This window comes from Mobula hypostoma, chromosome 9 (assembly GCF_963921235.1).
Source record: "Mobula hypostoma chromosome 9, sMobHyp1.1, whole genome shotgun sequence".
Lineage (NCBI taxonomy): Eukaryota > Metazoa > Chordata > Chondrichthyes > Myliobatiformes > Myliobatidae > Mobula > Mobula hypostoma.
Window position 1 is genome coordinate 13323639 of NC_086105.1, and position 27349 is coordinate 13350987.

The 27349-nt window shown below is 40.1% G+C and overlaps 1 protein-coding gene across 1 annotated transcript in view; it reads right to left on the reverse strand.

The window, feature by feature from the left end:
* The window catches only part of LOC134352313 (protein O-mannosyl-transferase TMTC2-like), a 226675-nt gene extending 201239 nt beyond the window's left edge, over nt 1–25436 (reverse strand). The window contains exon 1 of the mRNA XM_063059608.1: nt 25126–25436. Coding sequence (XP_062915678.1) covers nt 25126–25208 — 83 coding nt within the window. The 5' untranslated portion in view covers nt 25209–25436. The remainder of the gene's footprint in view (nt 1–25125) is intronic.
* Nucleotides 25437–27349: the final 1913 nt, after the last annotated feature.

A 27349-nucleotide genomic window follows, 5' to 3' on the forward strand; every position in this document is an offset into this window, starting at 1 on the left:
AGAGTCCTTGAAAGTGAGTCCCTAGGTTGTGGGAACATTTCAGTGATGGGGGGAGTGAGTGAATTTATCCCCTCAGGTTCAAGAGCCTGATGGTTTAGGGGTAATAACTTGTTCCTAAACCTGGTGCTGTGAGTCCTATGGTACCCATCCAACTAATCTCAAATTTCCTGCATTCAATCAATATACTTCTAAGACCTCTCTCTCCATATATATGTAATACCCTGGTTCACATCTTTACTGTTATGCTGTAGGTATTTCATTCTGTAAGAGCTGTTTGTTCTGCTTTCAGCCTGTTTGGGTTATTGTTGAAGATAAAGGATGATGTGGAATGTGTGCCGTCCCATTAGCGGGAGGTTTTCTTGGTGAGGGAAGTTAAGGTTGGGCTTGGGGGCTTTTGCTCGAGAGGAGATAGAGAGAGAAGGCACTGGGGAGAACTGGTCGTAGCTTACGATCTGCTGGGAGACCCATTTGTTCGAGATGGATTGTGAGCGACATTCGGAAGGTGGTGTGTGTTTTCAGTTTGACCGAGGGCCCAGCATGTGAGTGACAGAGAAGTCCAAGATGAGCTCCAACTTGTGCACATTCGACTGTTTAATTAGAATGGGCCCTTTTCTTTTTGTTATTTTTTAATAACCCTTCAGTTAAGATTCATAAATATAATTCCTTTAATCGTATGCAGTGTGCTGTCTGTTATTTTGTGGCATTAATTTGTAACAGGGTAGCGAATGACACAGCATCCACACAAACCGGGGTTTGGGATGGGATCAAGCACACCTCAATCGCACGAGTTTGGTGGGGCCGGAGATTGTCTTTCTTAGACTTACACAGCCAAGGAAACCAAGGTGTTTCATATACATATCGATATCTTTCTACAATGGATATCCTTCCAGGACCTCCCTCTCCATATATACATATCCAAGTACTTCATAAATGATACTATTGCACTTTCCTCAACCCCTTCATCCGGCATTTCATACACTCACCACCCTCTGCATGAAAACATACTCCCTCAGGTCCCTTTGAAATCTTTTCCCCGGCACCCTTAAGCTATGCCTCCTAGTTTCTGAAATCCCCTACCCTGGGGATATGACTATTACCATCCACATGGAGATCTGGAACTGTGGAGACTTGCAATTGTCACTCAGTAAGATTCAGCTGGTTACATAGAACTGAGAACAGTTGAGCATGGTACAGCCCCTTTAACCCACCGACTTTTAACTTAGTCCAAGGTCAATTTAATCACTTGCTGCCTACGTACAGTATTGTGTAAAAGCCTTAGGAACATAGCCAGGATGCCTAAGACTTTTGCACATTACTGTATATTGTCTAAAATAGGAAGATAGTTAAGAAACAGAAATAAGAGTACTTAACTTTGTATTAGCTCAGTAGTATTAAGAGTAATTTTGATAATTGGAAGACATAATATACAGTACTGTACAGAAGGCTTCGGCACCCTATGTGCCGAAGACTTTTTCACAGTGCTGTACCCCTCCATTTCTCTTTCATCCATGTATCTATAGAACATTCTCTTAAATGACCCGAATATACTGTATCTGCCTCTATATCCATGCCTGGCAGTGCGGTCCACGCACCAACTGCTCTCTACATATAAGCACAAGAGATTCTGCAGATGCTGAAAATCCAAAATGGTGGAGGAACTCAATGGGTCAGGCAGCGTTATTCAAATGAATAAACAGTTGACATTTGGGGGCCCAGACCCTGGCATTCATAGCAAGAGGATTCGAGTACAGGAGCAGGGAGGTATTACTGCAGTTGTACAAGGCCTTGGTGAGACCACACCTGGAGTATTGTGCGCAGTTTTGTTCCCCTAATCTGAGGAAAGACACTCTTGCCATAGAGGGAGTGCAAAGAAGGTTCACCAGATTGATTCCTGGGATGGCAGGACTTTCAAATGATGAAAGACTGGATCAACTAGGCTTATACTTGTTGGAATTTAGAAGATTGAGGGGGGATCTTATTGAAACGTATAAAATCCTAAAGGGATTGGACAGGCTAGATGCAGGAAGATTGCTCCCAATGTTGGGGAAGTCCAGAACGAGGGGTCACAATTTGAGGATAAAGGGGAAGCCTTTTGGGACCGAGATTAGGAAAAACTTCTTCACACAGAGAGTGGTGAATCTGTGGAATTCTCTGCCACAGGAAACAGTTGAGGCCAGTTCATTGGCTATATTTAAGAGGGAGTTAGATATGGCCCTTGTGGCTAAAGGGATCAGGGTGTATGGAGGGAAGGCTGGTACAGGGTTCTGAGTTGGATGATCAGCCATGATCATACTGAATGGCGGTGCAGGCTCAAAGGGCCGAATGGCCTACTCCTGCACCTATTTTTCTATGCTTCTATGAGGACTGGAAAGGAAGGGGGAAGAAGTCAAGAAAGGAAGGTGGGGGGAGGGGAAGAAGGACAAGTTAGAAGGTGATAGGTGAAGCCAGGTGGGTAGGGGGAAGGAAAATTAAGTAAGAAGCTGGGAGTTGATGGGTGGAAAAGGTAAGCGGCTGGAGACGTTGTAATCTGATCGGAGAGGAGAGTGGAGCATGGGAAAAAGGGAAGGAGGAAGGGCACCATGAGGAGGAGATGAGAAGATTTAAGAGGCTGGTGAGGGGAATTGAAGACATGAGATGGAGGAGGAACAAGAAGTACCCAAAGCTGGAGAAATCAATCTTCATCCCATCTGGTTGGAGCCTACTTAGATGAAAGTTGTTGCTCCTGCTAACTGAGAGTGGCCTCATCATAGCAGAGGAGGAAGCCATGGAACAACATGTCAGATCATGAATGGGGACAGGAATTAAAATGGTTGGCCACTAGTAAATCCCACTTTTTGTGGATGGAGCAGAGGTGCTCAACAAGGCGGTTCCCCAAGCTACGCCAGGTCTGACCAATGCAGAATAAAGTGTAACAGCTACGGAGAAAGCGCAGTGCAGGTAAACAAAAAGAGCATAATGACGTAGATTGTGAAGACAAGAGTCCATCTTATTGTATTAAGGAACTATTTAACAGTCTTATATCACTGTGGTAGAAGCTGTTGCTGAGACTCTACCATTCCTTCGTCTCAGCATATCCCTCAACTACTCTGCCCTGCCTTAACATTCATCTAATCCTACATTTTCATTCTTGCTTCAAGTTGACTCACCTATCTGCTATAGTTAAATCATTTCTCCCTGAACTACATTTTGTAACTTTATAAAAACTGCATAAATAAATTAGGCTTCCATATCTAGTCAATCCACTCTTTTAAGAAGTATATGTCAAGAGTTGAAACTGTTAGATACAGCCCTTTGATAGATCAGACCTCACATTTTCCATTTAATTGCATACTCCATTTCTTTTACAGAGTCCCGTGCTCTAGGACAATTGATCTGAAAAACGACATTCACTGAGGCGAGAATGTAACATGGTGAAAAGACCCATTAATGGATGCCACTGTGACACTGTAACCATATATCATAGCTACAACTCAGAAGAATTTTCATCATATTTTCTCTTGGCTTTCTGGACTTCATTAAACTATGATTTCTCCCAGTTATCTAACTTTTTGAAAAATCAGATTAAACAAACATTTACATATGAACAGCTAGCAACTCAGCAAAATGGAAATTCTGAAGACTAATCTCAAAACTTCACAATGAACGGAAAAATGTTGCTGAACGTTCCAATAAATAGAATGAATTGTGAGCTTCTTTTAGAAGAATCACACAATTCCTGGTGGATTATACAAGCATGATGAAATTAGGCATTTTATACAGATTTAAGCCCAAGTATATGTACTGGGCAGAGATGAAGCCTTCTATTGATTTTGTTAAAATTGGTGTTTTAGAGGTGAACTCTCAATACTGTCATTTCAGCCAAAAACTGAAGGAAAGGGGAGTGTATTCCACCATTTTAAAGTGAACAAGTCTCCAGAGAGACACTGAAGTTAGTGGATATAGAAGTATTTTATTGAACAGGAATGAGCAGCTGGCATCATATTGAGACCCCCTTGGAGGAAGAGGTCTCCTGACCCAATATTACATAACATTTTTATATGCTAAAGATCAATGGTAATAGCAGGACAATTCTATAGTTACAATGTATCTACAATGCTTCCTTTGAATTACATATAGTTTTCACACACCTCCTTCTTCACACCCACACTCCAAATACCCAACATTAATGTTAATCAGCATTGCTTGGCTTGCAGTTAACTCCAGTCCACAGCTCCAAGAAAACTATTGCTCAGGGCTGCATTTTAAATTCAATCTACAATCCACATTCATGCCTGAAGATTGATTGCTGGTGAAGTTCATATTTACTGTAGACCCTAACTCCACAATATGCCCTAACACCACTGACAATGCTTGTACCAGAGAGGTTTAATAAAGGGGAAAAGAAGGACTTTGATGACAAGGTAAGCCATGATATTAAAAAGAATGCACAACTTTCAGGTGTAAACTGCATCAATTTACATTCTCAAGTTGTTTTCCTGCCTCACTATCCTAGCATACATTTTACTACAGGATCAAATTTCTGCATTTTGAGGTAATCTTAGATTTCGCCATTAAAGTAAGAAATGCAATCATTCTACGGGCTGAAGGGGAAAGATTACTAGAAATTTTAGGTAGTCCAAAGATAGCAGTAATAGGGTGAGGAGAGATATCTATATTTAATACCTTAGAAATAATATTAAAAATATCTCTCCAAAAAGTTTCCAAAGTAGGGCAAGACCAAAACATATGAGTTAAAGAGGCTATCTGCCCCGAACATCTATCACAGAAAGGATTAATATGCGAGTAAAAACGCGCTAACTTATCTTTGGACATATGTGCTCTATGAACCACTTTAAATTGAATTAGGGAATGTTTAGCACAAATAGAGGAAGTATTAACTAATTGTAAAATCTGCCCCCAATCATCCACAGAAATGGTAAGCCCCAATTCCTGTTCCCAATCTACCCTAATCTTATCAAATGGAGCTTTCCAATGTTGTATTTTACAACATTGGAAAGAGCTTAATGCTCCAACTACCTTTTTTTGGTTTTCTCAGACAATTTTATGTTTGAATTTGGAGAAAATTAGAAGTAACCTTTATGATTCTTCATTTAAATTTGAACAGATTTGGGGACCTTTTATTCGATATTTTCATTTAATGTAATATTTACCCTTCTTGTTTTTTTTTCACTGTTTTTAATGGAGGTCGGGATTGAGGACGTGATTTTAAGTTTAACTCTGTTTGGTTTCAAGTTAGCCCATTGCTTTGCCTTGCTTTTAGTTAGTTGCACGGTGGGTTTTTTTGGGGGTTTTTTTTTCTTTTTTTCCATTGATATATATAAAATTTAGTATACTATTATGTTATCTTGGTTTCTTATGTTTAAATTACATTGTTTGTAGTATTTTTTTTGGTATTGATACCTTTTGGAATTTTATTATACTTTAACATTGCATTAATGTTTATATGGCTTACCTTTTTTGTATACTTACTCAATAAAAAGATTTAAAAAGAAAGAGGTAATCTTACATTTATCCTGACATTAAACTCAAATCTCAGGCAGGCTATCTGACAGGTACAATGAAAGTATTTCGCTGAGAATTAATAGGTTCTTGAAAATCCATCATGAAATCATTTGGGGTAATCTGCAGAAGGAACTTCTTTGGTCAGCTGCACCTGCACCAAAGCATTTCCATTCCATGTTTTCTACAGTGGCAAAGAAGTTACTGTTATCTTTAACCTGCATATGCCAGTTATTGTTATTTCACTTAAAGTGTGCACACCTTTAAATGAAAGAAACTAATATATATTTTTTTTTAATCATCTTTCTTCTTCATTGGCAACTCCTCAAGGCTGAGGATGAATTGTTTCCACTCCAGTTTTGTGGGTTCTGATGGCCACCTCAGGGTAGAGAAGCAACATCTTATATTCAGTCTGTGTAGCCTCCAACCTGATGGCATGAATATCAATTTCTCCTTCCTGTAAAAAATTCCCCCACCCCTCCCTTCTTCCTCTATTCCCCACTCTGACCTTTTATCTCTGCTCACCTACATATCACTGCCCCTAGGTCCCCTCCTCATCCCTTTCTCCTATGGTCCACCCTTCTCTCCTATTAGATTCTTTCTTCTCCAGCCCTTGATCTTTCCCACTACTTGGCTTCACCTATCACCTTCCAGCTAGCCTCTTTTCCTCAGCCTTTCATTCTGGCATCTTTCCCCTTTCTTCTCAATCAGAAGAAGGGTCTCGGCCCAACACGTCGACTGTTTATTCATTTCCATAGATGCTGCCTGTCCTGTTGAGTTCCTCCAACATTTGGTGTGTGTTGCTTTGGATTTCCAGCATGAGCATTGAATCTTCTCTGCCTGGTAATCTCCTCCTGTGACAGTACTAAGAACAGGGCATCCATAACAGAAGTTCAATGTCAGGTAACTGAACAATATCACAAGAATAACCAGGGCCTCAGTACTGGGGACATTGACCTGAAAGCGAATGTTGACATTAGCTCACTTAAACTAACCAACAGAATTATGACAAAGAAAAACCTCACTATCAAAAAATTAAAAATTAAAGCCAAAGAAACAGAGAACATCAGAACTATTAAAGTAGTATGTGAAGAGGCAAAGATTTAATTATTTAATACTGTGAGCCTTTGTCTTCTGGCTGTGCAGTTGGTGAGAAGAAGAGTAACATTATTACTTGGACTACATCTTACACAACGCATTTAAGGGCAAGTTTTTTCTTAAAAATATACCAATTATTTCCAAACAAAGGCTTCAAATTATAATTCATCTGCTATTCCATCAAAGAACATCTCAGATCTGCAGGTAGCAGATCTGGTAGTAGTTAATTTGTTAAATCCGTTAATAGTATTTAATTTACAATCGTTTGTAGTTAGAAGCCAGATTTTTTTAAGTTATGAAATCAGCTGACTGACTGCAAAACAATCGTAAAATCTGTATCAGCAGCTTTACTTCAAGCAGTATGAAAAGATTCATAAAATATCACCAAGTATTAGCAGTTGCCCTGCTTGCACAGAAATGCATTCACAAATAAAACTATCTTTGAAATCAAAAGTTTACAAGTTCTCTCCAGTTTTTTTTAATTTCCAAGTATAAACAACCAAACATTCCGATTGTGGTACAATATTATGCTCTAATCAAAGGCTAGGCGTCAATAACATGATCATTTTCTTAAAGTTTCCTCAACAGAGCTTCCAAAACCAATACAGAACATCTATAATGTCAAGTCTAAAAGTACAAGAAAAAATATCGCAAAGGACTTTATGCATTTACTGTCTAGACACCATCTGGGAATGTAGTCTTAGTGTTAAGGTGAACACTTCCCACTAAAAAAAAATAACTGTACATTTCATATATGTAATGCACATACAAGAAAGCAACTATAATATATTGTAAAGCCTTAGCTGTCAAAAGCTATTTAATCTTGACCCAGATTTGCCCGTTATAAACATATAACTATTCCAATATTTATTCATGTAGCCATTTTAATAAACAATCTTATATGTGACTAGTAAAACTATGCTAAAATTCAGATTAATACTCAAGAGACCCAATAAAAAACTCTAAACGTATTCATAGTCCCACAGTTCTAGAATGAATATTCTCTAAGATGGATGATACTGCAGACAAATTCCCAATGAATGTGGGAACCACTTTTCACAGATGCAATCCATTGTAGCTAAATAAATTCTCATCACAATTAATCTTAATCTCAGAGGCAGGAAAATCTCCCCTCCCCACTAGACATTGATCTTCTCAGAATACTGCCAGCCAATCTTATTTAGTCTATTCTAACAGATAAGGTAGCTGTTAAAGGTAACAGTACAAGATGTAAAATGTGATTTATGCCTAATATAAATCTTCCCAAATGTCTACACAGCTGCAAGATCAGAGATGAAATTAATTCAATTCAATTCAAGTTTAATTGTCATTCAACCATACATGAATACCCGTGAATATAGCCAAACAAGGCACCGTCACACACAGCATAAAACACACACAAGACGGCAAGCACAAATGGTATCACAGTCACACAATAAAAGAGTCCCAGAAACTCGTGTGCACCATCAATCCACATTTGACCACAATAGAGCCTGTCCCCCTGCCAAGCAAACACTAGGTGGCAGCACTAACACCCGCCAGGATTCCACGCCACCCTGCTCCCGATGCCCCCCACACCCAAACTACCCCCCCCCAGGCAACACCGCGGCCTGAGGCTCAGTCCTTGCACATACAAGACAACAAGCGCATATAGAATATCAGTGAAATACAACAGCTCAGAATATACATGCGTATAGTCCAGGCCATCAAAAGGATCCTCCAGTCAAAAATAACAGAGCTGGAGTGCAGTTGCACAAATATCAGGAACAGGGTTTGCAGTCCAAAATTTACTGTATGTATATTTTCCATGCTTCATTACGTTTTCATCTAATGTGCTAAATTAGTGATTGTTTGTTAATTACACATGTAGCTTTGTTTTGGCTCTGTCTTTAGTGTTTACATGAATTTATCGTGATGGGCCACATGAAATTACTGATCCAATTCGACAATCTGGTTCAAGAAAATAATCAAGTAACCACAATCGTATTGTGCAGAACAGAATGGAAACATATGACTTTTATCTTTACGACTTTCCAGTCCATGCAAATGTCTGGACTGTTACCAGTTAGAGATATGTGTTTCTCCGTTGAACAGGGGAATGTCTGGCAAATAAGTCCGGTTTATTTCAGCTTTCTTACTTGTCAGATAACTGATAGAACACACCACAAACAGGCCATCTGTCCTTCCCTTTCCCAAGCATCTGTCTTATAAAGAATCAAATTATATTGAAGATACACATACATTTTATAAACAAAGTGGAATCTTGCATTTTTGTTTCCTTTTAATGCTCATCTAAAATGGGGTGACACAGTAGGGTAGTGGTTAGCACAAGACATTATAGTACAGGTGACATAGGTTCATTTCCCGTCATTGCATGTAAGGAGTATGTACGTTTTCCATGACCGTGAGTGTTTCCGCCCAGTGCTCCAGTTTCCTCCCACAGCTCAAAGACATGCCAGTTGGTAAGTTAATTGTTCATTGCAAATTGTCCTGTGATTAGGCTGGGGTTAAATCGGGGGATTACTGGCTGGTGAGGCTCGAAGAGCTGGAAGGGCCTATTCCTTGCTGTACCTCAATCAATCAATCATTAAATAAATAGATAGATGAATAAGTAGATAAAATGTATTGATATTTTTAATCTGAATTTATCAGCTGATCGTTATGGCATTTTGTAAATGATTTGCTCATTAATTGCTCAGAGCAGACAAAATATCTAATTAAATACATTACAAGAGAGAAAAAAAATTAAACTTTCATTGTCAGATAGCTCAGAAACAGACATTTGACCCACCAAGTTTATGCCAGTCATCAAGAGCCATTTACATTAGGGATTTCCAAATATTTTTATGCTATGGACCCCTACCACTAACCTAGAGATCCAAGTACCCCAGATTGAGAACCCTATATTTACATGAATCCCTTTAATTCTAAATTCTCCCCACATTCCTGTTAACTCTGCTCATGTCCTACCACTCACAGTGGCCAACTAACCTAACTTGGGATGTGGGTGGGTGGAAACTGGAGCTTCTGGGAGAAATCCACTTAGTCCCAGAGAGGATAAGCAAATCCCACGCAGTCATCATCCGAGGTCAGTGTTTAATCCGGGTTGCTGGAGTTGCGAGGAAGTGGCTTGGCAATCTCCGCCGGGACTATGTGGTCCTACACTCAAGGTCTTAAGCATGATGAACTTCCCACATTTAAAATGGTGGCAGCATAACTTCAACTCGAGAAAATCTGCCGATGCTGGAAATCCAAAGCATCACATACAAAAATGCTGGAGGAACTCAGAAGGTCAGACAGCATCTATGGAAACGAATAGATAGTTGACAGTTCGGGCCGAGACTCTTCTTCAGGACTGAGAAGGGGGAGGATGCCAGGTGGGGGGGAGAGGAAAGAGGCCATCAGATTGGAGGGTACCCAGATGGAATATAAAGTGCTGCAATATATTCTGTCTTGATAACCTCCAACCTGATGGCATCAAAATCGATTTCTCCTTCCAGTAAAGAACTTCCACCCACTCCCTCTCATTATTCCCCACTCTGACCTTTTACTTCTTCTCACCTGCCTATTATTTCCCCTGGGTCCCCTCGTCCTTCCCTATGGTCCACTCTCCTCCCCTATCAGATTCTTTCTTCTCCAGCCCTTGACCTTTCCCATCCATCTAGCTTCACCTAACACCTTCCAGCTAGCCTCTTTCCCCTCACCCACCTTTTAACTCTGGTATCTTCCACCTTCCTTCTCAGCCCTGAAGAAGGGTCTTGGCCTGAAATGTTGACTATCTATTCACGTCCATAGATGCTACCAGACCTGCTGAGCTCCTCCAGCATTTTGTGTGTGTTGCTTTGGTGATAGTATAATATCATTGGATGATTAAGTTCCTTGTTTTCAAGAATATACTGAGGCAGGTCATAATAGAATGAAAAACTATGAGGAACAATGTCATATGATGTGTTCCATTCGAGTCCATGTGCCCCCCTTTACGACTACTGACTAAAGTGCTGATATTAATTCAATTCAGTATCTTACATCATGAGTTCAGATCATAATTTGTGATGGGCTCCATTAAAAAAATTATAAACAATCCTGTTATAACCTTAATGGATTCCACAACATTTTGTTGTGGATTACTCCATTAATTTATGGAATAATTTAAAAATATTTAAATAGTTGTAACATAAGGAATTCAGCAGGCAATTTAGCACATGTCTGCAGCACAAACGTGAGCTGAAAATCTTTATCTGCAAGTTGATGGGTGAAATCTGCCCAGTTCACTGTGGAGAATTCCCCACACTTCTTCAGACAGAGCTCTGGACTCCTACTGGATGTAATGTAGTTTAATTAGCTCCTCAGAATGACAGCCTACAAGAATGAACAATAGGAGAAAATAGTAAATTTACACAGTAGAGTTCTTTGCAAATTGAGTTCAATTGCACTTTTACAGCGAGATAGAAAGAAATCTTTTTTGCATTCAACTGGTATTAGATCAGTTTATCTTTATACAGCATTGGCATTCCTCACCTCAATGAGCAGAGAATCAAATAAATCCATTGTCTTTTGCATAATAAAGGTTTGTCTGAATGCGAGTTGGCCCATGATCAAAGAACTAAAATGCTATATTTCACTTTCACCAATAAATCACAAGCTGAATTATCTAATACTTAAAAGAACAGATAAGAACTAAAAGCAGGATTAAGCCATTTGGTCCCTTGTGCCTACTCCATTATTTGATCAGATCTTTAAGTTTGTTTAATTGTCATTCAACCATACATGAATACAGCCAAATGAAACAGTGTTACACTGGGGCCAAGGTGTAAAACACAGAACCAATAGTTATACACAGCACAAGGCATATACGCTGTTCCTTCTCATGTCTTGTGGCAAATTGGGCAGCATTTTTGCTGCTTCCATAGCATTTGACCGCTTTTTATGAGGCCAAGTTGCTAGCTCGATGCTCAACCCAGAAGGGACAGAAAGCTCGCAAGGAGCCGGCCGAATTCAAACCTGGGATCATTTGCCTTGAAGTCTGGTGCTGAAACCACTACACCACTGGCCAGAAGCCTGAATCCATGAATGTTGAGGCAGTCTGCTGCCAGGGGGCAAACACGGGGGGGGGGGTGGCGGCGGGGGCAAGGTCCAGCACTGACTCAAGCTTGGACGCCACGCATCTTCTAATTCAGTACCACTTTCTTGTACTAATCCTCCATCAGTTGATTCTCTTATTGTCAAAAAGTCTATCAACCATATTATTGAATATACCCAACAAGTGAGCCTTCACGGCCCTCTTGGGGGGGGGGGGGAGAGAATTCCAATGATCTTCAATGCTCCAAGTGAAGAAACTTCTTCTCACCTCTGTCCAAAATGGCTGGCACTTGATTCAAAGATTCAAAGTATATCTATTAACAAAGTAAGTATGCAGTATACAACCCTGAGAATCGTCTTCCCACAGACAGCCACAAAACAAGGAAAGAAAGGCTTGGAACCTGTTCAAAGAAAAACATCAAACCCCCAACACACAAAAAAAGAACAAATGAGCAAACATCAACAAAAGAGCTAAAAACACAGAATATAAAACAGCAAACGTCGAATCATTGAACCAGTTCAGGCACATTCAGTTCAGTTCAAAGTAGCTCTGTGTTGTTCATTGTCTTTAGGCTGCACAGGCTCTTGAGAGACCTTTGTTCAAAACACTCAGCAAGGGCGAGCATCAACGCTACACCTGCCCTATCCAGCCCCATAAAAATGTTATATATTTCAATGAGGTCACCGCTCATTTTTCTAAACACAAACTTGCTAAATCTATCTTTTTTTAACGAACCCACCATTCCAGGAGTCACGAGGAATTCTGCAGATGCTGGAAATTCAAGCAACACACATCAAAGTTGCTGGTGAACACAGCAGGCCAGGCAGCATCTCTAGGAAGAGGTACAGTCGACGGTTCAGGCCAAGACCCTTCGTCAGGACTGACGAAGGAGTCAGTCTGATGAACAGTCAACGTACTCCTATTACAAATAGATCCTTCTTTAGAAAGGGCAATCAGACCTGTACATAATATTCCAAAAGCAGTCTCTCTGAAGCCCTGTTTAATTTTAGGAAGACATCTCTACTCTTCTATTCAAATCCTCATGGTAAAAAGACCAACATTCTATTTGTTTTCTAAATAGCTTGTGATACTGACAGACTGGTTTTCAATGTTTTTTCTATGCAAGGTCATGCAGGTCCCCTAAACACAAAGAGCCTTCAGTCTTTCAGTAATTAAGGAATGCTCTGCTTTTATACTTGTTCTACCTCACATCTTTCCCCACATTATATTCCATCTGCTATTTCCTAGCCAGTTCATTTAACCCGTCCATATCCACATGAAGCCCCTCCTTGTTATCCACACTGCCAGATACCTTTACATCAACAGTAAATTGCAATGTATTAATCTTTGTCTCTTCACCCAAATCACTAATAATAGACTGTGAACAACTGGGAACTCAGAACCAATCCCTGCAGTTCAGTCTCAGAATCCAAAAGCACTGTTATCCCCAGTCTCTGTTTTCTGGCTACTCACTAATCTTCAATCCACACCAATATAAGATCTCCAACTCCAACACATTACCTCCAGTACCATGTGCTCTGATTTTATTTCACGATCTCTAGTATAGCACTGTATCAAAGATTTTCCGAAAGATTCAGCAGACATATAAATTGTATCCTATTAAAATTAGACATGAAGTAAGAAATTGTTCTCACCAGTGGATTGAGCACACATCTGCAAAGATAAATGAGTACCATAACCAATTCTGGGATGGAATTTGAGCTGATACCTACACAGCAAACATGCTGTTCCATTTGGCCTTATTTTATTCCACTTGCTTTAAAAGTAATTGTAATTCAATTCTATTTCAGAAGCCAGACATTGTGCATAGGAACATCAGCTAAAATCATTAGGTCTGATAACAACAGCCATGAACCAGTGGACTCTTCCCAATTGCCTTCTTCTATAACCTGACAGGATAATTACAAGCAAGGTCACTATCTGACAATGACCATAAAAATCAAATTCCCTTTTGATACATAGGTACTGAGATTTTTAAGTAGTGCTTTGGGGCGGCGTTCCATTGATTTAGAGTGAATAAATTAATTAGAAATTGGTTCATTATATGGGAATCTGAAAATTTAATCTGAGCTTTGGGACTTGCATATTCTATAACTCCACTGAATTCTCCATGAACCCATGGGCTTGAATAGTAGGGAGAAGGACTTACTGTGGTCTTTGTGTAAAGCTGGTCTGAAACAAGGTAAGTATAGATTTTACAGGAAACTAGGTGAACTATATTTACCTATGTGTAAATGAGACCAAGCCCTGAACTCCTGCATAAGTACATTTTAAGATGGAAGTGAAAAATCTGCTGTCACTCTTCATCATCCTTTTACTTGCTGTGTTCTGACTTCACACACACACTCCTTCTGGAGTAAGATGATGGAACACAACTCCCTAGCCTTTAAGCACTAAACCTGCAGCAGCTGTATCGCTGACATGAAGACGAGTGGCTGCAGGAGATAACGTAAGCTCTTAACAAGTTACATTTTAAATTTAATTAAATGTTGTTAAGTGCTCGTGGACATTTTCTGCCTTATTCTTTGCTTACTTTTTAATGTTAATAACTTTTAAATAAAAATCAATTAATTGAAATAAAGCAGAAATTGCTGGATGTGTTCTGCAGACTAGGCAGCATCTGTCAAGAAGGAAACAGTGAATGTTTCAAGTCAGAAATAGGAAAGTAAGAAACCCAGTTTAAATAGGAGAAGGGATGTAAAAGGAAAGGATCAACGGTTTCAGCATGGATTAGATGGGCTGAAGAACCTGTTTCTATGCTGTATTTCTCTATGACTCTATGAAAGGACAAAGGAGGCATCCTTGATAAAGTGAAGGCAGCGTTGCTGAGATGATTCTAGTGTTCATCATTGACAACTAATGAGGGATGACAGAGCCAGTGAGGGGGAGAAGGATATATTCAAGCTGTGAAACGCAGGGTAGAGATGTTGCTGAGACCTGAAACCAAAAGCAGAAATGCCCAGGAGGTCCATCAGCATCTGTAGAGAGAGAAAAAAAAGTATTAATAATGCTGGTGGATTACCTTAAAAAAAGAACTGGCCCTTTCTGGATACAGAAAAATCTAGTTATTCAGAATTATTTAATTCAATATTGAATCCAGAAAGTTGAGGTGTGCCTGGACAAGAAATGAGGTTCTGCTCCTCAAGCATTCATTGGGCATCACTGGGACAATGCAGGAGGTCAAAAGTAGGTGGATCAGAGTGGCAGTGGGATGGAGAGTTCACATGACAGGGAACTGGAAGCTCAGTGTTGCTCCTGCAGATTTTTTAAGTATTTGGCTGAATTTTAATTGTTTCTGGATGTTTATGGATGCCAGCAAAGCCAGGGGGTGCTTAGTCAACTGGCAAAGCTTGTCTCAATTGTTTCTTGGGTGGTGCAACACCTATCCCCAAAATGGCAACTTCACATGGACAAAGCCCTTCCACCACACAAGGCCTCATCATCGGGATCAAGATGGCTTTAGTAAGGTTAGTCTCAGCAGATCTGCAAAAGATAAATTCGTTTTTACCTCATAGGTGACTATTGGCAGGCAATTCTAGGCCATTAATGCACCTAAGCTAAATAAGTTTTACTCAAATCCAAACATAAATATCTGGTGCTGAAAGAAGTAAAAAAAGGATTACACATATTTTAGCTAAGGTCATTTTTATTCTTAACAAATTATGGTTTATTTATGTTTTTCAGCCATACCTAATACTAGAGTCTCTCACAGCTGGTATAAATAAACATTAGATCTTCAAACCACTTGACAGAAATGCTTCTGACTACACATAGAACTTGTGGTCTGTCTTATATCAGTCTTGCTCAAAGATATTGCCATACCAACTCTTAATATGCATGTGCTTCCAGATTAATAGTAATGTTCTTCTTCCTTACTGCTTTATAATTTCATAAAAAGATTTTTGTTATGTCATGATTTTAATTTTTATCAAATAGCGACAGCATAAAAAAGTCAAATTTAAAAATATTGCAAAACATGTACTTTTTAGGCATCATGCCGACTATTTCTAAAAGTCATTCAAAACAATTTCCAGTTTAGTGACAAGAAAGACTTGTTTGACAGGCCTGACCTTTTCCTATCACATTTTGGCACTGGAGTGTAGCTACTGTCAAGAAATTATAATATATGGAACTGTTGCTTCAAACATGCAGGCCACTTACTGGAGATAACAGAAAACAAACGCACCAAGCTAACTAAGTATTAGAATATTCCCAGCCTCTCGAGATTTCTCAATTTTAATCAACTAGATAATTTTAGACAAAAATGATGGACTTCTTTTAATGTTTATTTGTATTAAATAAGAGAAAATTTGCAATAATCATTTTAGAGAGAAATTACAATAAAATAGTATAATATTGTGCAATCATATGAGCAACTTAACTCCATGTATTATCAGCGTTGATGGGAATATACGTAACTCATTTGGATAGGTGGTATAAAATTATTGACTCTAACAAGGTTACTGCCAATACACAAGCACTGAGGAACTCAGCAGGTCAGGCAGCACCTAAGAAGGGAAGTGAACAGCTAATTTTTCAGCCACAAACAAGAGAAATTCTTCAGATGCTGGAAGTCCAAGCAGCACACAGAAAATACTGGAGGAAAACAGCAGGCCAGGCAGCATCTATGGAAAAGGGTATGATCGACATTTCAGTCCGAGATCCTTCATCAGGACAGTTCAGATGAAGTTCTGTTCCTTTTCATGTCTTGTGACTTATTCCGGAGCAACCCTGCCATTTCTTTAGCATTTTTGTCTATTTTTCATGAGGCCAAGTTGCTAGCTTGACACTCAACCCAGCACAGATGGAAAGCAGGCAAGGAGTCAGCCGGATTCGAACTCCGGACTACTCGCCTCAAAGTCCAGTACGGATGCCACTATACCACCATCTGGATTGTACCTGACTCTCTATCTTGACTCTCCTCTAGCCAGAAGAGAATCCCAAGGCATCAACTGTCCATTTCTCTCCAAACTTGACCTTCTGAGATCCTCCATTGTTTTGTGTGTTGCTCCAGACTCCTACATCTACAGCCACTTGTGTCTACAAGACTACTGCCAAAATACTTTATCCAAATGAAATGTCGAAGGTCAAGTTGCCAATAACCTATTGTTTCCAGATAGTAAAAAATCATATAAGTACATTTTAATTTCCCATAGTGCATTATAATTTCCCAACCATTTTTATGTATATTCCTAAACATTTTACCCTTAACTGATTCATTTACAATGCCAATAAATGCAGATTTTCAAACAGCATAGTGAATAACCTTTAAATATACTGAGGGTGGTGAGGGAGAGATACGTCTACCAAAGGAGATATAAGGCACCCCTTCCCTCTGCTAGCCTGCAGATCAGTCTTGGGCAAGGTGAGGCGCCTGCTTAGCCTCCCCCTCCCCCAATCAGGGTCACGTGAGGCCATCACAGCAGGTGGTGGATGGTCATATGAGCAGCTGTTGCCTGTCTCAGGTCCTGGTTATGTGACCTCTGTCGCAAGGTAGGCAATCTCCAAAGAGTATTGGTAATGGCTCAGGTCACCCGACTTGTAAAGACACTGCCCAGAAGAAGGCAATAGCGTACCACTTCTGAAGAAAATTTGCCAAGAACAATCACGATCATGGAAAGACCATAATCGTCCAGGTCATAAAACACAGCACATAATGAATGAATTATCCTTGCAAATTAATATTACCTTAGTGTTTTTGGTGACCTGTTGGGTATTAGAATTCAGAAATCTACTTTTCAATCTGCTATTCTATGTTGAATTAAAACCTAACAATAGAAACTAAATTGGTCATTCTTAGACTTCCTCTGAATGTCTCAGTTTATGAATTCCATTGACACTGATGTAACTTCAGTTTGATCAAAAGACTGTACTCCAACATGCAGTCATAAAATCAGCATCATAATATTCAATGGCCAGGATTTTGTGGTCATAGGCAAAGCAATGGCATTCACCATGGACCTCAGTAAAAGATCTTGCAATCCATAGTCTTGTACTCTCTCCTAGTAGTTGTTGTTTTCAGATCTTTGGCATCCAGCGTCATGATATCATATTGAAGAAATTTTTTATTAATTGAGAGAAAGTAAGGTAGAAACTCTGATCTGGGAGATGGAAATTGAAAGCTGTTTCCAGATGATACAAAGATAAATGAAGGGACAGGTAGCATTAAGGAAGCAGAGAGTCTGCAGAAGGACTTAGACAAACTGGGTGAATGGGCAGAGAATTGGCAAATGGAATATAGTGTAGGGAAGTGTATAGTCATGTACTTTGGTAGAAGGAATAAAAGGTGCAGACTATTTTCAAAACAGGGAGCAAATTCAGAAATCATAGGTACAAAGGGACTTGGGAGTCCTACCGCAGGATTCCCTCAAGCTTAACTTGAGGTTGAGTCAGTAGTAAAGAAAGCAAATGCAATGTTAACATTAACTTTGAGAGGATTAGAAGACAAAAACAAGGAAGTAATGCTGAGGCATTGGTCAGACTGCATTTAGAGTATTATGAGCAGTTTTGGTAGCTTATTTTAAAAGGATGTGCTGGCATTGGAGAGGGTCCAGAGGAGGTTCACAAGAATGCTCCTAATGAAGAAAGGGTTAATGCATGAGGTGCATTTGATGGCTCTGGGCCTGTATTCGCTGGAGTTTAGAAAAACGCAGGGGGATCTGATTGAAACCTATTGAATATTGAACAGCCTAGATAGAATGAATGTTGAGAGGATGGTTTCAATAGTGGGAGAGTCTTGGATCAGAGGGCACAGCCTCTGACATCCTTTTACAATAGAGGTGTGGAGAAATTTCTTTAGCCAGAGGGTGGTGAATCTGCAGAATTCATTGCCACAGACAACAGTGGTAAAAATATACCCAAGTCATTGGGTGTATTTAAAGTGAAGTTTGATAAGTTCTTGTTTCGTAATGATGTCAAGGGTTATAAGGAGATGGCAGCAGAATGGTGTTGGAAGGGTTAATGCATCAGCCATGATCAAATGGCGAAACAGACTCGATGGACTGAATGGCCTAATTCTGCTCCTAAATCTTATGGTCTCAAGTGTCGCCAATAAGCTTTTCTTTTCTCTAAAAATAGGATTACTATAATAATCCATACTGAAGTGAGGAAACTTTAATCCAAATTCATTACAGTCATTAAAACTTGCTAAGCAATAACATAGACTCGTATGAAATTAAAAATATGACTCAGATCTTGTGCTACAATGAAAAATTTAGGGTATTTTACATGAAAACGGTTCAGAAGTACCTTTATGTCTTGTTAGATCAACCATTTTCTTTGATTACTGCAGTTGGAAAGTCTGCAGAGCATGTGTACAGGTCCAAATAACAAACCGGTAACATCTGGATTTCCACCTTAAACTACGTAAGCCACAATATCCTGAAGTTGCTGTCGCTTTCTTGACAATGATCAATATTCTTACCGTCATAGAACTGCACAAGTTGGGCTATTATGTGTTGTAATTTAAAAGCTTGACCAGCCTGATTAACTTCATGAATATTAATTGGAAATGGAAATTTCATAATTGGAAGTTCATCCTATTACTGCCGATAATTTTTATCTTTAATTATATTTTTGCATCGGGAGTCAAGGTAGTGGAAAAAGCTCATCTGTATACCATTTATTTTAAAAGTTTCTTTTCTAAATATGCACATATAATTATTTTCAAAGGAAATTTTTGAATAGTTAAAATATTGGGGAGGGAAATAAGATCTTTTGTTACTAAAATCATAATTAAAAAATTATTCAAGATACCTAATTTTAGACTTCAAATAATTACATCTTAAGGACTGAATTTATAATTTATACTCCCAATCTGCACAGACTACAACATCCAACTGAGTCTGAATTCAGATGCCAAAGATACTTTTCAATATGAACAAAAAATAGGTATATAATTCTGTAATTTCATATCTTGTACAAGAGGAGTTACAGGAGATATTGTTTTTGAAAGATAGCATTTAACTATCGAAAAGCCCTACAATTTTAGGCAGCAATCTATTCAAAGTCTGAGCCATTCTTTAAGTGAGGATGTAGCTATCGGTACAAAACAATTCCATTCAGTGAACAAATAGCCATTTTTTACTTTATAGATGCAATGCATAAATTTGCTCAACAAGACTTGCATGTTCAATGCACAGAATGAGAGAACCATAGCAAAGAAGATGCTGGATATTTATCAAGAAAATAAAACGGAGGGTTTCAGATTACATTGTAATGGGAATAAAGCCTGAGCAATTTATCAATGCCAACGCACCATCACTTCTTTATTGATGCTAAAGGTTCCTGATACACATCAATGTTCTAACAGCAGTGAAAGTCTCAGTAGTCAGGTTCGCAATTCACAAGCAGACAGACACAGCCAGCTCACATCGTTTCTTCTCCATACCAGCATAACTTCAATCTTGGGAAAAAATTGTGCCATCCACAAATATATCAAATTTAGTCACTAAACCTGCTCTCTCATATCATTCAAAAGTGAATAAAAAATGACACATGGGTTGTGTTGCATTCCTTATAAATGTCACCATGTCATTAAAAATTGTAAATCACCAGCCCCTTGTATTGAAATAAATAATCTTTCCTGCTGCAGGTTCAATAAGCTGCAGGAAAATTGCTGGAATTTTGCTCTCTGCCACTACTCTATTAAGGAATATTAAGCTGTGATAGCAGCTCAGGAGTTCTGTCTCATCCATCATCATAGACACATGAGTGTGGGAGCCCACACTTCCTGACCATTATGTAGAGATGTACTGGCATTCCTATGTAGAATTGGTACATTCCTCCAGAAAATCCAGGGCGCTGTGTTAGATAGATGACTTTTCAGAACTGAAAGAAGTTTGAGACAAAATATTTTTAAGATGTAGGACAGTGACAGTAATTGTCCAAGCTGTCTTTTTTTTCATCTATTGCCAACTTGTTCTTTCTTCTTCCCTTCTCTTTCTCTTTGAATCTTAATATTTCTGATCTATAACTTCATCCATTTAGCATGAAAGGAAAATGGCCTGAAAAGAAAACTCTTTTGTTCCCTTTCCACAGATGCTGCCTGACCTGCTGAGAATTTATAGCGTGTTCTATTTTTATTGCAAAGTATAATGGTACATCGTTTGAAAAAGAGTGTGGACGCCTCCCGTTGTTCTGGACAACTTTTATCCTTCAATCTACATCCAAAACAGATGACCTGGGCATTTTACTTATTGCTATTTATGAAAAGCAGCTGTATGCAAATAGAGGAAAGCTGTTCACATTAGCCGACGGCCCAGGGGGGCAGCAAGTCAAAGAGATGAGCAAAGCAAACTGAGGTGAAGCGAGGAAAAGGCATTGTTAATGCAGAGAATAGCTGCAGTTTAGAATTCCTTGCCTGTAAGAGGGAAAATAAAGTCAAGCAGGACTTTCAAAATGGAATTTTAAAACACCTGAGGGGAAGTAATTTATAGGGCTGTAAGGAGAGAGCAGAGAGTGGGCCGCCTGGATTTGACTACAGTTTCCTGGAATGGACTTAGTGGGCTGAACAGCCTCCTTCTCTGTTGTAACAATGCTTTGACTGTTTGATACTAAACTTTTGCACTTCCTACATTGCACATTCATTATTCTTGGCTGTCATTTTTGGTTCTGCTTCTTCGGTCAAGATGTTGTTCTAAAATTATTATAACAATGCGATTTCTTTAATGTCTGACTTATGAACCCAGGGTTACCTAAGAGTGCTGTATAGATTTTCTTTAATGAACACACTTCTGTGGTAAGCGGACAATGACTAATTGTTTCAAATTTCAACTGTCTTAATAAGCATTAGGAGACCTCAGAGATAATAATTTGGAATAATATTTAACCAATAACACTGAAATTGTTGCACCATTACATAAATCACATAGTAATTTATCTCTTGCACCAGTTCACATTAGAAGGATAACAGCAATATCCTGTAAACGCTACCTCAATGAAAAGATCAAGTAGCTTTTAGTCTCCCCTAAAAAACTTCTGAGCTGTGTGTCAATGACTATCATACGACATGCTGCTAGCACAGTACTGTATACTGCATACCCACACCACCAACCACTAGCTCAGCTTTGGGACAGTGTTCCACTTTCAAATGATCGTAAAGTGGGAATATTCTGGGAAGAGGGAGAATGAGTGGGATGCAGGGAAGAAATTCCCACCCTGCCGTTTACATAGAGTCAAAGAAAAGTACAGCACAGAAACAGGCACTTCAGCCCATCTAGTCCATGCTGAGCCATTTCAACTGCCTCCTCCCATTGACCTGCACTGGGAGCACAGCCCTCCACACCCCTATCATCCATGTAGCTATCCAAACTTCTCTTCAACGTTGAAATTGAGCTTGCATGCACCAGTTATGCTGGCATCTCATTCCACACCGGCATGACCCTCTGAGTAAAAAAAAATTCTCCTCATGTTCCTCTTAAAGTTTTTACCTTTCTCCATTAACCTAGATGTAGTCCCAACCAACCTTAGTGGAAAAAGCCTGCTTGCATTTATCCTATCTATACCCCTCACCATTTGTAATACCTCTATCAAATCTCCCCTAAATCTTATAATTTCAAGGAATAAAATCCTAACATATTTCCATATTAATCAGGTCCACCAGAACCGGCAACATCCTTGTACATTTTCTCTGTACTTTTTCAACCTTATTTACATCTTTCCTGTAGATGGGCGACCAAAACTACACACAGTACTCCAAATTAGGCCTCACCAATGCAACTTACGCAACTTCAACATAACATTTCATCTCCTGTACTCAATACTTTGATTTATTACAGTCAAAGTACATGGAAAATACAGAAAGACTACTTAGCATCCAGCGGAAGGGTCTCAGCAGGAAACATTAACTGTACTCTTTTCCATAGATACTGCCTGGCCTGCTGAGTTCCTCCAGTACTTTGTGTCTGTTGCTTGGATTTCCAGCATCTGCAGATGTTCTCCTGTTTGTGGTTAAATGGTCTTTCCTGCTGTACTTGTTCTGATAATTATTGAGTCTGTTCATATGTTCAGATTTGTTTAAGACCCTAAGATATAGGAGCAGAATTATGGTATTTGACCCAACGAGTCTAATCCACCGTTTCATCATGGCTGATCCATTTTCCTCAGCCCCCATCTCCTGCTTTCCTCCAGTATCCCTTCATGCTCTGATCAATTAAGAATCTATCAACCTCCGCCTTAAATATATGTAAAGACTTGGCCTCCACGGCCGCCTGTGGCAACGGATTTAAATTTGATTATTGACGTTTGCGCTTGAGACCATTCCGCTAATTGTTGATTGCTCCTGGCAGTTTGCACTATTGTGTTGTAAATTGTCGCTTGCTATTGTGTTGTCTGTTCTGTGTTTTATGCTTGGCACCGAACCACGATCAATTCTGGTATGGTTTCACATACTGGCAATCAAGTAATTCTGGTTCGCTTTAGTGAGTATACCACTCAAAGACCTGAACACTAGGTATAACCCAAGGTTATATCTAAACCAAACTCTCCCATCAAAAGAAAGCGCATGATAAAGAAACAACTTTTCTAATCTGCCTGCCATCTCCATCTGAAACAAAAAAAAGGGGAAATAGTTCAACGTTTAGGCCAGATCTCAAGGATCTCTCTTTGGTGATTTAATTGAAAGTAATATTCAGCAGGAGGTACTGACAGCAAAGGCAGCTTGACAAAACGCCACGGTCCTTGAGATGACTCCATGGGATACTGGCTAACAACGTCCTAACTATTCCTTTGAAATCCGTTATTTTAGTGGAGTCGTTAACTCGTTTGTTTTAGAACTGGTTAATTTATTGTAACTTACTCTCAATGCGTTAACGCCTCCACTAAAATAGCAGGGATTTCGGATGAACGTTCGGCTGATATATTAGTATCCCACTGGGTAATTTCGAAGCCCATATTTCTGAACCTCTGTCTCCAAAATGCTGAGAAGTTGGCAGGGAGCCAGCTATTCTCACAGTGCATTACTTTTATCCCACGTTTTACGTTTCGATTAGCCAAGAAGATGCCTTATTGTGTGAAATATTTGGAGCATTATGTGGGGTTATCCGGTACGGCCGACTGGATGCTCACGTGCTTGTACTTGCCAAGGACGGGCCAAAACAGGACTTCCCTGAAATGGTTTTTCTATTCAGCACTTTGCATGCACCAATCGCGGATCCAGCTCGTTTCACTCCGTAATGTCCCGAAATTACTTTTTCCCAAGTGTCCAACGATGAACTAACAGATAAATCCAGTTACTGTCAACCTATCTCCAATTACTCAGGAAGCCTCACTCCCCACTGAGAGAAAAAAACACCGCACAACTGGACAATGGTCCTTTCTTGATGTAAAAGGAGTCGCTTTATAATTCAACGCTACAAAATGAACCTGTCAAAATCTGCTGCTTTCAATGAAACCCGCTGATAAGCATTTTAAAGGCTGAAACCTTCCTCTTGGCATCTCAGTGTAAATAAAGCTAACAGCGTTCATCAAGAAGAAGTCTCCACCGCTCGCTGTTGCCAATAGATTCACTTTTGTCAGCTTCCAACCAAATAATCTTTCTCTCTCTCTCTCCGGCGGGCCCTCTGAAACCCGAGAGGCAGCCAGGGAGGGAGAAGGAACTGTCTCCAACTGATTATCAGTTTTTAATATAACGATTCAGATCTTGCAGCCACAGCCGTAAAACCTCGGAATAATCTGGGAGCCCTCTTATCAAAACCGATCGCGGATCACGCTAAAGTGCTGGGACGGTTTAATTTAAATGGAGCGTGAAACCCCCAGACAGTGAAGTTTATCCACGCGTGATTGTTCTATATATTCCAATTATGCAGCCACTAAATGGTAATCAGATTATGTCACCGGAAACTGAATTAAACTCAAGATTCACAATAGCGGGAACGCTTTTAATCAATTTGCAACAATGCCGAGCTTCACAACACTGCGGTACTCGCCAATGGAACACCAGCAAAACTGTTAGATTGTACAGCAGGCTTCCTAGTTTCTCAGACAACAGCTGACACCTTCACAACCTCGCAATCAGAGGTGGCATGCAATGTTAAAAAATACATACTTAAAGAGGGCTGCTGAAGACGGAGCTGCTGGCAAACAAAATTCCGATTATTAAATTGAACAATTCAAAATATTGCCAAAACGGTTGGCACATTTGAGGCGATTTCGCTTGCAACCGATGCTCTTATAAAGCACATTTCTCTAATCGAGTGACACGGAAGTTCCTTTCCCCAACTGCATGACAGGATTCACGGCACCGCTAAACCAGCATCTGCAAACGGCGGTGACACAACTGAGAGTTTTAATCAGAAACAGGGTCTCACTTCCTATCCTCAGAGGGAAGGGAAGGACACCGCATCCATCGCTTCGTCAATACGATTCGCATAATAACGTTATGTGACCAAGTGATCGATCAGGAAGTATGCAGAAAGAACAATACCTACCTATCATCGTAACAGAAATCAGCGCTCAGTGTGTTCAGGTACAGGGCAAAAGCAACCGCGCTGCTCACAAATTCAGAAATCATGTCTACTACAATATCGTATCGATTCCTGGTTTCACCTCGCTGGGATGGATCCGCATCCTCGGGCTGTTTTTGTTTGCTTTATATTTTTTTCTTTGAGCCTCTAACCCGTAGCGCAGTGCAAGGTGCTGCCGGTCGCCCTGGGACGCGCACACGATGTGCAATCGGTCGCCTACATTTGGGAATCCGCTTATATATGTACACACGCACGCATGCACGCATAGGCGCTGCTAACAGTAACTGAGTGTATGTGTTGCTGCTGGTAAGCGCGGAGCCGCGTGTGCGTTCCGGCCGGCGGCAGTGCGCATGCGTACGGTCACACCCCCACCCCCCCACCCCCTCCGTCTCCCCGCCCCTGGGGTCTGTCAGTTGTACGGTCATTTGGGGCCAGCGCAGTTGCTGCTCTTTCTCCCGACAGCTGTCACTTAGCACCGTACACCTGCAGCGGCGCGACATTTTCTGCATGTGCCGCGAGAAAAAATCTCTTTTTGCGGAATTGTGTCGCCCAACACGAACCTGCATTTAAATAACGCACTGGCGCCCTAAGGTGCTTTGCTGGCGATTCCACGGGGTATTTACACTGAAAGAGGAGAGGTTTTAGGAAGAGTCGAAAGATATGGCATGGCTGAGGGGGAAAGTTCTCCATAGTTTAGAGCCGGGGTCAGCAGTCGTGGATTGAGTTAAAAGCAAAGAGGTCAATTCGAGTTTATTGTCATGTGCACAAATACAATGAGACGCATTACAGTGAGAAACTTGCTTACAGCGGGCACCACAGACGCGTAAATTCAGGCACCACACAAAACATAAATTATAAATAATTACGTAAGACAGTGAAGAGAAAACAGTGTAAAACAAATTATTGGTAAAAAAAAAACACACACACAATCAGAGAGACAAATCCATAATAGTGTTCCGTTGCTGAGGTGAATTAGGTGAGACTTGAAGGAACGAGGGGGTACGTGATGATTGGGATAGCGGGGCTGTGGCTGGTGTGGAAAGTAAGGTCGAAATCCAGGAGTTAATTAATAAGGAAGTTAGCGAAAATCGAAAGCAGGTTTGGTGATTTTGTTGTATTATTTAAATTGTATGTTCCGAATGAAATACAAAGCACATTCCAGTTCCGAAGTTTGATGCGCAAACTCAGTATCGATCAAGAAGGGGGGAAAGTTGCATTCGATTTGGCGCCGCAGGGGTACAATGATCATTTGTTGAATGGACAGAGCGAATGGACACAGCACCACAGTTATCGCAGAATGTGACTAGCGATGATCGACATCCTTTGCAGATTTCCATATTTGAATTTTTGCTTGTTTCTTACTAATGAGGATATATCTTCATAGGACATTTGTGGGCGTAGTCAGGAAACCGGATAAATGTTACAATTCTCAATATTTAGCATTCCATGGACCCCCACCTTTCGCCCTCTGGTTTGCTACACGTAGAAGAACCATGGCCCCGGGTATTGTCGGAGCCACGGGAATAATGTAATGGACTTCCGACATGAAGCACCTTCAATTACTCCAAAAGTCTAAGGTTTGGTAAAATACTGAAAGGCTTTTATTCGCTGTACAATACGACCTCCACAGTGAGTGTCTGCCCCCGGACTGGGGGGGGGGGGCAAGGCAAACACCTTTATACAGGATTCTGTGGGAGGAGCCACAGGGGCAGTCAGCAGAGGGGTGTGTCCAGACAGGTAACCGAGTTACAACATATATACATGGTTTACCACACGACATACAACCAAATTACAAACAACTTCCTTAAACGGATTGCCAACTCGGTTAGCACCCAGCGGTTAAATCATAACGCCTACAGTTTATAGGTCGTGAAAACACCCACTGTTATGATGTTCGGCCATCCTATCTCTGACTCTTTCCCTTTAGTAAACTGTTTATAATGTGCTCTGTCTTTCGTGATAACATTATTTTTGGATTGCTGAATACCCCCTCAGTTCAGATTCCATGCTACTCGAAACTTCAAGAGTTAAATGTGTACTCTTGTAAGAATCACGGGTCATTGTGTTTAATAGCGAGAGGCCATAAAGGCTCCAAGTGCAATAACATCGGAAAACATTTATTTTAAAAAGCAGGTGTTTAGTAACAAGTGAATGTGCTATAGGGACGGCTACACCCACACTATTCCTG